We start from the raw sequence: 11445 nt of genomic DNA, 5'->3' as shown, positions 1-11445 counted from the left end.
AGTAGCGAATCAGGATTTGACTGAGATTATAGGTGATACCTTTTTTCCATTACTTTGTTAAAGATTTAAAAAACGTCCCAACAAAAACAACACAATAAATAAAATATAGATATATTAAAAATCTATAGGAAACAAGATCTAAATGAAAAATTAATTTTTTTAAAGATTTTGAAACAGCCGCCATTTTTTATTCCCCCTACCTATGATTGGCAGACTCATCAATTTTGAATAGTAATTATACGTAGTTTTCATTAAAGTAATAAAAAATTGGGGTGAAATAACTTTTTTTATAAATATAAAACATTAAAAAATATATTTACTATTGAAAATTTACAGAATATTTATTTACAAATAATTAATACACTAATTCCATGGCTCATTCCATTTATTTCTGGTATCTTTAATTAACGTATCAGCATCAAGCCTGGCAGGGTGAGTCTGAAATTCTTCAGTTAGTCTCAATCTTTCCGGATCAGGACTGAGTCTTTTCGAAACAACAAACTCTCCGTTAGGTTTTAAGTATCCACTACCGAGATCATCATTTTCAGGAAGGCCATCAGGTGTCCTAATGGGAGTTACTTTGATGAGATGTTTAACATTGTAAAGCATGCCACAAATTTCTGGAATATTCTTTAAGATACAAATTTCTCCGCACTGAAAGTAACCAATAAAAATAATACAGGTACAATGATATAAAAAAAAAAAATGTTATTTATTTAAAAGATTTTTAAATAAATAAAATATAGATATATTAAAAATCTATAGGAAACTAAGAATCTTTTAGAATGATTTGTAGTGACATATAAAATAAAACAGGACATTTATTAAATAAATTAATGGGTTATCTCTTGAAATAATGTTTCAAATCCATGAATACTACACAGTGATAGTTTATGACCATTGCAACAATAGTTGCAGCCACTACAAGGGCTACTGAACTACAGGGAATACTGAATGATAGTGTAAACTGTTCATAGTTGTCATGACATCACTCATACAGTTACAGTCAGCTGTCATATCAGTGATTACTGTATGATAGTATAAACTATCTATAGTTATCGTCATAACATCAATCATATAGTTACTATCAGCTGCCATGACAATGAATACTACTATAGGATAGTATAAACTATCTATAGTTATCGTCATAACATCAATCATATAGTTACTATCAGCTGCCATGACAGTGAATACTATAGGATAGTATAAACTATCTATAGTTGTCATTATGAAGGCATTAATCATATAGTCTACATCATGACAGTTGTAAATTATCTCCTTTTCTTGTTTTTAAATGTTATTTCAGATATATATGAATTCATAATTATTTAGAAAAATAAATACAGGTAGTCATTTGTTTGAGATTATTTCTCAAAATAACCCTTAAACTGGTTAATTAAAAAACAGTCAGTTTTCATTATATACTATTATCTCTTCATTAGAATTTGGTAAAACTTTAATAATTAAAACTTCAACAGTATTTTCCAATTTTCATTTTTAATTTTTGTGGTTTTATGCCATTTTAAGAAAACTATTGTGACTAAACATCATCTTGTGGGTTGAAAGGAAAGTTAATTAAATTTATTTCAAATTCGTATGGTCAGAATCTAGATAATAGAAATATATTCTTCAAATTGCAATATATATCTGGGCTAACTGAAAATACAACAAACTGAAAACATAACTATAACAATATAAAATTGTATAATAATAATTAATTACAAAATCATATACCAAATATGAAGGATATTATTAAAAAGGAAGAGTAAGAACCATGAAACATTTTTGTTTATTCAAAATGTGATTTTATTAATGAATAAGAGGAGTATCATAATATTATCAATGAAATTTTATTACTCAATTATTTTTTTAATTATTGCCATAGATAACATTATGACTATTTTAATTAGAGACAAAAAAAAAAAGAACCTATTTGCTTTTCTAAAAATATAATTACATGTCTATTCAACATTCATAATAATTTTTTATAAATAAAAATAAAATTATTTTTTTATTATTTTTCAAATATGTATATGTAATAGTCATGATATAAAATTTATATACAATAGATTGCCAATTATCCAAACTGACTTTATTGGAAAAAAATATAGTGTTGTTCTGATTTCATCAATAATATGCGTATTTATGATGTGTTAAATGTAAAAAGTTTTAACATGCTAAATTTTATAAGTATAGGTTTGTGAGCAGCCTAATTGAAAGTCCATGTTATATGTTAAGTGAAAAGCAGCTCTCAGCAGATTTTCTCGGCAACTATCCAAAATTTCAGTCACATATAGTTTTTTTTTTTTTGTTGTATGAAACTATTGTCAATGTTTCCATTGAACCTATGCATATTGCAAAATGCAAATGTTAATTTTTATTATCAAAGTGTAATACTCACTTATACAATTTTGTTCCGGGTTGAATTTCCTTAATTTTTTCAAACAATGAAAACACGATTTGGTTAAACAGAATTCCTTCTATGATCGAACTTTCTTGCTGAATTTGTGTTTACTGATTTTGAACTTTGTGGATTTGTAAATTTCGATTTCTAAAATGAAAAATCCAATTATTAATTAAAACAGGTTTATTTTTAAATTTTTAGGTAGCTAACAGCCTGTAAAACTACTTTGGAGTAGCGAATCAGGATTTGACTGAGATTATAGGTGATACCTTTTTTCCATTACTTTGTTAAAGATTTAAAAAACGTCCCAACAAAAACAACACAAACTATGATCAAATAATCTATCAAAATGGTGTAGAGCTGAGCTGGTCTGTTGCATGATGTCATTCTCCTTTTGTTTGACCTGTGTTCATTTGTATTTGATTTTCTTTTCACTTATATTTACATAATTTTTAACCCTACCACGGTTTACTTTTTTATATCATATTATCCTGCTATGTCAAAATATTTTTAGTTGTTTTTGTATCTTTTTAGCCCTGATGAAGCTCTACAAAGTGGAGACAAACGTCGGCAAACAAATAGTTATTAATTATTTTTTGTTCTTGATTGCACCCCAGACCATCTTCATATTTTGAATTCTTTGATAGTCAATCATTTATATATATAATTTAATTGCTTTCACTTACCTATGTATGAGGTAGCTAGAACTAGTGACATAGTTCACTATTTAGTGACAATAGCCCTACCAAAAATCACTCACCCATGAACTTGCAGATGTTCGTTTTCCCTGAGGAATACCCGCCAATGCATTAACTAAAACACCTACTTTCTTAAAATACAATGTCATAACTTAGTAGTGATTTTGAACTAATATGTCGATGAAAATGCCTGTTGAACAGATTCGATACTTAGGACTCCATCTTGACAAGAGACTTACTTGGTATCCACACACAAGACTGAAACGACAAGAAACTGCTTGTAGATTCCGATTGCTACAACACTTACTTGACAAACGCTCTAAACTTCCCATTCACTACAAAAAATTAGTATACACTACAATAATCAGACCAATTTGGACATATGGAATTGAGCTCTGGGGATCCACCAAACAATCAAATTCTTCCCGCATCCAATCGTTACAATCCAAAATCCTACATAAAATCCTTGATGCTCCTTATTACGTCACAAATAAACTCATTCACAAAGACCTTAACATCCCATTCGTTGCAGATTTGACCCAAAACAGATATGCGTATTTTCATTCCAAACTCCTTTCCCATCCTAACCCATTAATTCTTAATCTTTCATCCTTAACAATTCCTGATAATCCTCCGAGGTGTCTGAAAAGAAGATGGCCACGGGACCTTCTAATTTAAATTAATGTTTGAAGTACCACCAATGGGTGGTTCCTTCCCAAGATTTTCAAGTGTATATGAAACATACTACATATTTACCTATTGTATTATTTTGTACAGTTCTAAATTACATTAAATAAATAATTAAAAAAAAAATCGATGAAAATCTCCACTTTTCACAAGCAGTTAAAATAAGTAGAAATACATAAATAAAATTGATGTTGAACATGTGTGCTGTTGTGGATTATAATCTAGCCCAGAGGTTCTGTGAAATAATTTATGAGCCATTTCACTTTAACTCAACCCAGTTTCAAAGCTTACCATCTCAGATTGTCTTCAAATTTTGCAAAGTTGTGTAGGTATCTTAGCCTTTCCAAAAAAAAATTAATCACTTTATATTTATCAAATGATAGAGTAGAAGGTCCGCCAATTTCCTAGTTCTACCAAAAGGGTTCTGCTCCCGAAAAAACATTGGGAACCACCGACCTACCCATTACTATATCTATTTTAATTAGATCAAAGCTGTCAATTTCCACTAGCTTCGCTCGGTTGAAAATAAAATTATTTCCATAAAGAGACATTTTATATCCCTGAAATCCTCCTGCTACAACATGGAACCAATTAAAGGAAATGTCGATGGATAACCTCATCCAAAGAGTGTAGCACCTCCTGTTACAAAAAAGATTATTTTCATACCCACCTCACACATTTTGTTTCCACCAATCAGTTAATTACTGAACAGTGTCAGTGAAGAAAAAAAGTTGCACTATGACATAACTTCCATAAACATAAATCAATTTTTACTCAAAGAAGCATAGTAGTCGGAGCATCAATTTTTTTTATTTCAATATTATAATTTCAAATTTTACAGTACTCTAGTGGCAACCTTTGAGAACCATAGTTTATTAACACAAAGGATACAATAATTTTGATGAATTTAGTTTGATGGGGACGGTCATATGTTAACTAATAACTAATGTAATACCTTTGGAATTTTTTAAGCACAGCAAGAAGAATCTTTTTATATCCAGTTATTGTAATTCAAAAAATACCTTCCTAGCAGCCTTAATGAGGAAGTCAACATTGAAGAAGACAAGTATTAAAACTTTCTTTGTTTCTAATTAATCTTAGATAGTGCTACTTATATATACTGTATTGTGTTTATTTGTTTTTTTTTTAAATAAACAAAAATGATTTTTGTGCAAAAGTGATTGATTTTTTTACACCTTTCCTTCTTTTCTAGATTGTTTTGATTCAAACCACTTTACACAATATTAGTTTGGATATTTGACTCTCTACTGTATTATATTGTACATAAAAAAAAAGCAATACTTTTCCATCCATCCCAAGATCAGCCAATATTTTCTTTAGTTTTCTGGGAGTACCTTTTAAAGGTCTTACTCGTTGAACCATTAAAAGTTTAGAGGGCTCAAATGGAGGGTCCTTTTCTTCTCCAGGCCTAAAAATGAATTTAAAGAATAAATCTTATTTCCAATTATATAATTAAAGATATAAGATATTTACAAAGTTTTATGAAAGAATAAGCCTATATTACTTTCTCTGACTTAATAGCCATATCATAGAGGCATGCACTAAAATCCTTACACAATTTGAAATATCTAAGACTAGTCAAATAGCTAATAAAGAGGAGAAGAAATACAGATAATAATATAGCACACAGTAAATACAAAAATTCTATTTCTGAAACTCAAAAATTTGCTTCCATCGCAAATGTTTTTCGATTAATTGAGGCCAAGTTGGTAGACAGTGTTAAGGTATCGCCTTAAAAACTTTGAGTCAGATGCGGCACTGGTTCGAATCCAGTCTGGACAGGTTGAAATTTACTTCTAGTGGACATAATGGATCTCAAGGTTGCCACTCAGGCTATAAAAGGTTAATAACCTCTAAGGTAATCATCCAGTATACCAAAAATGCCCAGATACAGGAATAAAAAACTTTTTTTTCAACATATATAGAACATAACCAAACAATCGCAAAAAATTATATTCAACCAAAGAAATTGTTTTGGCTTAATTTAAAGCTTAAGATTTCTAGTTTTAAAAATAATTTGGTGTGCACGCTGCAATGAGGTAGGTCAAGACTGGAATCGAAAATCATTACAAATGACTTAGAAAAGAGAAAAAGTGAGATTTATCATATTTTATTTGTGGAAGCTTTAAGACAAGAAATGTGAAAGGAACATAAAAATAAAAACGTGACAAAAAATTTATACTTTATGTACATAGTCGCAAAACATGGTAACTAAAAAATGAAAACTTTTGCAATCTTAATATGTTTGTAAGTTACAATTTGTTTACCTCCAAATAACCAATACAACTTTTTACAATAATTAACCAATAACTTGATAGCATTATTATTTTTAAAAAACAATAAAGTTACTAAAGATTCTTTAAAAAATCTATAAGAACAAGTTGATACTAAAATGTCAATACACAATTAGTGTCAGATACCATATTAAATGACCGAGTGCCTCATATGATAATATTCTTATTTTTATTCAGAGTCTGTTATAAAAGGACAATAAAGGATATTCAACCGTGAGATACTTGTATTTTCTTTTTAATTTGTGGCTTGATAATACTCAAAACTGGCAGGTTCATAACTGAGATGATGAAAATGCAATTTCTGAAATAACAAACAGATGAGGATAATCCTACAATGTACAAAAATAAAAACAGATCGGAGTTCATTAAAAGAAGGGTAAATAACTAATCGGAATAATGTAGAAACTTACAACAAATCAAATAATCACATCTTAGATCAAGACTGAAATATCAAAGGCAAGAAAGATAATAGTCAGAGCATTAAATATCAAGAATTATTAAATTTATTCATCTTATTTTTAAAAATCGATTTCTTAGGTTGTATTCTACACTATGATACTACAGGTAGTTAGGCCATAAACTAGGTACAATTATGCCTGGAATGAACAATACCTAATGACTACATATAATTGACATAAGTCACATAAGGTTAAAATTAACTACTTGATGTTAAAAATGATTTCTAAAATCAACCGCAATGACATAATTATCATCTTACCTGGGATAATAAGTGCAAGTTTCATATTTAACACCTCCAGTCCAAGATTTTAACCCAGCATTAACTAATTGAAAGGGTTTGAACCCTTTTGAAAGGGACAGAAACGACATTATACAGCGGCTTATAGTCACAATAAATGTAACAATTGAATATGAATTTGAAAAATGTCTTTAAACTGAATCAAGTTTAATATACTAGGATGTAAAATTGTATGCAAACCTAACCTGCCAGATAGGTACCTACCCCCACCTGGCCTCCTTCCCTGATATGAGGAAATCGTCTCGTTATTGTCTAGTCTTAGTGAAGTCTTTAGATAGCATATGCACAGTGACTATTGCTTTTCAATAATTTTGTGATATTAGTGTTATATTTTTAGTTAGTCCGAAAAGTTTCGTATATTACAATCATGTTATCAAGTTGCAACTTAACAAGTCGTTACTTGTACCGTATGGATTAATACACGTGATTTGAGCTTCCTCAGAGATTAACTATAATTATTATCATTGTTTGTTAGTTAATCGTTTTTATTTTATTACGAATAATGCCTCCGAAGAAGGGCAAAGCCGTGAAAGAAGATTTAGATTCTGAAGAGACCAATAAAACCAGTAAAAAGAAAGCAAAAGGCAAGGCAACTGAAGATGTTGAGTCAGATGATGAAATGAACAACCTTAAGTCGAAAAAGGCCCCTGCCAAGAAAAAGAAGGGTAAAAAAGGTGATGTAAGTGAAGAAGAAGTCGATGAAGAAACACAGAAAGCTCAGGTTAAGGCTAAAACAACTTCTAAAAAGAAACAAAAAGGCAAGAGTAAGAATGATGATTTTAGTGATGAAGATGAACCATTAGATGTTGTAAATAATGCTAAAGAAGAGGAACAAGAATCTAAGCCTGTCAAGAAACAAACCAAGAAACAGAAGAAGGTAAAAGGAAAAGGTCAAGATTGGAGTGATGATGATGGAGGTAATGATTTAGATATTCCGAAGCCAGATGAAAGTGATAAAGAAGAAGTCGAGCCAGAAAATAAACAGCCGAAAAAACAGGCCAAGAAACAAAAGAAAGCAAAAGGTAAAGGGCAGGACTGGAGTGATGATGAAGCTGCTAATGGTATTGTCATCCCCAAGGTAGCTGAAGATAGTGATAAGGATCTTGAACCGGAGACTAAGCCTGTTAAAAAGCAAGCAAAGAAACCTAAAAAAGGCAAAAGTAAAACTCAGGATCTGAGTGATGAAGAAGTGATTAACGATATCGAAATTCCTAAGGTGGGTGAAGAAAGTGATAATGAACCCATAGTACCTGATAAGAAGACAAAAAAGAAACAGAAAAGTAAGGGTAAAGTTAGTTTTTCCGAAGATGAAAGTGAAATTAATGAAGAGGTAGATCTCGAAGAAGATTTGCCACCAGAACCGCCTGTAGATTTAGTTGAAACTGTGAAAGAAAAACTGGTAGATGAAGAAATTTCTGATGCTAAGATTGAACCATCTGATGATCCTCTTGAAAACGGAGAAACAGAATCAAAAGCACCAGACATGAATGTAACATATGTTGTACCAAATCCTAGGATGACTAGAAGTCAGGGTAAGAAGGAAGATTTGAAGTCCATTACAGAAAAAGTGAGTGAATTAAAAATAGATAACAAAACTGAAAAAGAGAAAAAAACAAAAAAGACTGCTACTAATTCTAAAAAGGCAAAAACTCCCAAAGCTCCAAGTCCTGTTGAAATGGATATTCCAGAAGAGTATGAGGCCGAAGAAGAAGGTGAAGAAGAGAAAGAAGTTATAGAAAAGCCAGCCATAGCAGCAGGTTTGTCATGTGAAATTATTTTCATTATAAAAATGGTTATTTTGTAGTGTCTATTTATTAAAAGCGTTTTTTTTTTTTGTTTTTTTTATTATAGAGCCAGCAAAGAAGCTTACGCACAAAGAGAAGAAAAAACTAAAGAAAGAGGTATCACCACCATTAGTTTAATTATTGTTTGAAACTTCAAAAAAATTTCTGTTTATTAAGAATCATTTCATCAAAATAAATGTTTTTATCATAAGGCTGATATGATCTCAAATTTTTATTATGCTCAGGAAAATGTCAATTATTATTTAAATGATAAATTTGTTAATGTAATTCACCCTTTATTGTGATATTGTGGAATTATAAGACTGGTTTTATTATATAATTTTTCTCAATGAATATTATAGTTTATTATTGTGTTATCAGTGAGGATTTTCTCTTAAAGATTGTATTGTTGTTGTGTATAAATATTGTTAATGGTTATTTTGTCTTATAGAACACCAATTTATTTTTGTATTTATAAATTATATTTACAATAAATGTTACTTAAAATTCTGGTTTTATTTGTTGTAACATAATTTAAATTTAAAAAAAAAGTTAAATTAATGGTATGCCTGAAGTATACTTGGTGTGTGAAAATTAACAGAATTAGTATAAAGTATTTTTTGCCATTTCCACACAAATCAGAAAATAATTAATTTATTCCAACGTAAAGTCATTTTAATCTATTTCTTATCGATACCATTATCAAGTTACCTTTTGAATTTATCGCACCTCATTTTAATTTAGTTTGAATTTTTAAAAACTTCATAATGTAATATTTTAACATAGGAGCTCATATTTCTTGGTAGTTTTATTGAAAACTTAACAATATAAAATAGTATATAGCCAATAATTGATTAACTCGTTCTACTTTTAAAATTTGTGTTTTTATAATTTTAGTTATATATGAATTTCCTGGTTTTTAGCAAGATTATCAGAAACAAATGGAAGCATTGACAAAAAAAGGTGGACAAGGGCATAGTGAGCTTGGTGAAAACTTCACTGTCTCTCAGACCCAGAAATCGGCCGGACAACTTCAAGCTTTAGAAAATGCCGTTGACATTAAGGTTATAGTCTGATAGCTTACTACAACTTAAATTTGTACTTACTTGTTTAGATGGATAAATTCTAAATTGTATTTACTTTTTTAAATTTTAGGTTGAAAATTTCAGTATCTCAGCAAAAGGAAAGGATTTATTCGTAAATGCTAATTTACTTATAGCTCATGGACGACGCTATGGTTTGGTCGGACCGAACGGGTATGTTTTGTTTATATTTGATCCATGTAATTTTTAATAGTCATACTTGTATTTATGTTTTTTTTTTTTTATTTTTCATCATAACAATTGTCTTGAAGGTATGAAGCATATTTTAAATGCTCTTCTTAATAATTAATAATTGTTAATTGTTAATAATTAACAATTATATATATTGATTTATTTATCATTGGTTATATTGATTTTTTTTTTTTTTAGTAATCACTGTATTTTCTTAATGTTAATCTCAAAACTCTGATGTTGTGTACATGTCACACAACTTTCACTTACCATCCTACATAAGTCCCCTAGTTTTGTTTAGATTGATATACTCTTTATAAAGTTATCACTATTTTGGTGATTTTTGAAAATAAAAAAATAATGATAATAATAATAAAACTAGAGAAGGCAAAAATCATGAACAAAAAATTTTTGTTTTTCTGTTGCTATAAAAATTTGTATTTCTCAAGGTGCGAATTTTGAATATAAGTTTTGTTCCTGCCAAAAACACAACAGCTTATCTGAAGATAATGAAACCGCAATACAATCAGTAAAGATCAAATGGTCTCAGCTTTTCCTATTAGAACTAGATATTTCTTTTTTTCTCATTTTTTTATACCTAAAATTCTTTAAATATTTTCTATATATCTATAACCAGCTCTCATTGTTGCCAGTGCTAAATAATGGATAAATATATTTATTAAATATTAAAAAATATGATGAATAGTTAAAGGAGAAAATATAGACAAGTTCATATCGATTAAAAAAAATACTGCCCAATCTTGTATGTTTATGATACATCCATTGTAAGTGTATGTTTACAACTTAGTTATACTGTGTTGTTATACTTTGTTCTTGACAGTAAAAGTTATTATTTGTTACTTCCATCTGAAAAATCCTAAATATTCATTAACAGGAAAATAAAAATTTCCCCCCTTTCTTGTCTTCAATTTTTTTTTTCAAAATCGCAAAAATTAGTGATAATTTGAACCTGAACCCACTAATCTACTAAAAACTGGGGACATAAGTAGAGTGGTTAGGGAAAGAAGACCAACTATGGCCTTTGAAACTTGGTAATATCAGTTTTTTGTATGATTTCTTTAAAAAAACTGTTGTTTTATTAAATTTTAGACACGGGAAAACAACACTCCTGCGACATATTGCCACCAGAGCATTCGATATTCCTCCCGGAATCGATATACTCTACTGTGAACAAGAAGTTGTTTCTGATGACACTCCTGCTGTTGAAGCTGTCCTTAAAGCAGATACAAAACGGACTGAGTTAATGAAACTTGCTAAAGAGCTTGAAAACAAAGTTGATTTTGAATCACAGGAAAGGCTTAAAGAGGTGAGTTCATGATTTATCTGCCAAGATATTTTTTACATTTGTAATATGATAGCAGTTAATGGTTCTAAATAAACCTCACCTAATCCATTTCATCATTTGAGCCGCTCAGTGCACATATCGATTAACTCCACTTTTTGAAAAATCTTAAATTTAAGTGTCAAAGCCCTTGGTATAGTCATAACTTTTTATATTTATAATA

The 11445-nt window shown here is 29.4% G+C and overlaps 2 protein-coding genes across 2 annotated transcripts in view; one reads left to right on the top strand and one right to left on the bottom strand.

Annotated features, from left to right (window-relative positions):
* Window positions 1-296: 296 nt before the first annotated feature.
* On the bottom strand, window positions 297-7074 carry mRpL30 (mitochondrial ribosomal protein L30). The gene is made up of 3 exons (XM_014426165.3): window positions 6823-7074; window positions 5092-5218; window positions 297-654 (listed from the first exon to the last, which is right to left on the bottom strand). Exons 1-3 carry the CDS (start codon window positions 6930-6932, stop codon window positions 364-366), a joined length of 528 nt encoding a protein of 175 aa, XP_014281651.1. The 5' UTR covers window positions 6933-7074; the 3' UTR covers window positions 297-363.
* Window positions 7075-7215: 141 nt separating this feature from the next.
* LOC106684217 (ATP-binding cassette sub-family F member 1) overlaps window positions 7216-11445 on the top strand; it is a 16778-nt gene continuing 12548 nt past the window's right edge. Inside the window, exons 1-5 of the mRNA XM_014426164.3 lie at window positions 7216-8618; window positions 8713-8762; window positions 9569-9709; window positions 9801-9901; window positions 11030-11246. Of these exons, the coding sequence (XP_014281650.1) occupies window positions 7364-8618; window positions 8713-8762; window positions 9569-9709; window positions 9801-9901; window positions 11030-11246 (1764 nt within the window). The 5' untranslated portion in view covers window positions 7216-7363. The remainder of the gene's footprint in view (window positions 8619-8712; window positions 8763-9568; window positions 9710-9800; window positions 9902-11029; window positions 11247-11445) is intronic.

The sequence above is a fragment of the Halyomorpha halys genome, unplaced genomic scaffold (assembly GCF_000696795.3).
Source record: "Halyomorpha halys isolate HHAL.00 unplaced genomic scaffold, Hhal_1.1 Scaffold557.1, whole genome shotgun sequence".
NCBI lineage: Eukaryota > Metazoa > Arthropoda > Insecta > Hemiptera > Pentatomidae > Halyomorpha > Halyomorpha halys.
The sequence above is the reverse complement of the archived record's forward strand: the minus strand, read 5'-3'. Positions and strand labels throughout refer to the sequence as shown.

Bases quoted from the DNA above. Each gene is read 5' to 3' on its own strand.
- mRpL30 (XM_014426165.3), bottom strand. From the start codon at position 6,932: ATGTCGTTTCTGTCCCTTTCAAAAGGGTTCAAACCCTTTCAATTAGTT. The intron at 5,219-6,822 runs GTAAGATGATAA...ATTCATTTTTAG, and splicing joins ACTTGCACTTATTATCCCAG to GCCTGGAGAAGAAAAGGACC. The intron at 655-5,091 runs GTATTGCTTTTT...GGTTACTTTCAG, and splicing joins ATCTTGGGATGGATGGAAAA to TGCGGAGAAATTTGTATCTT.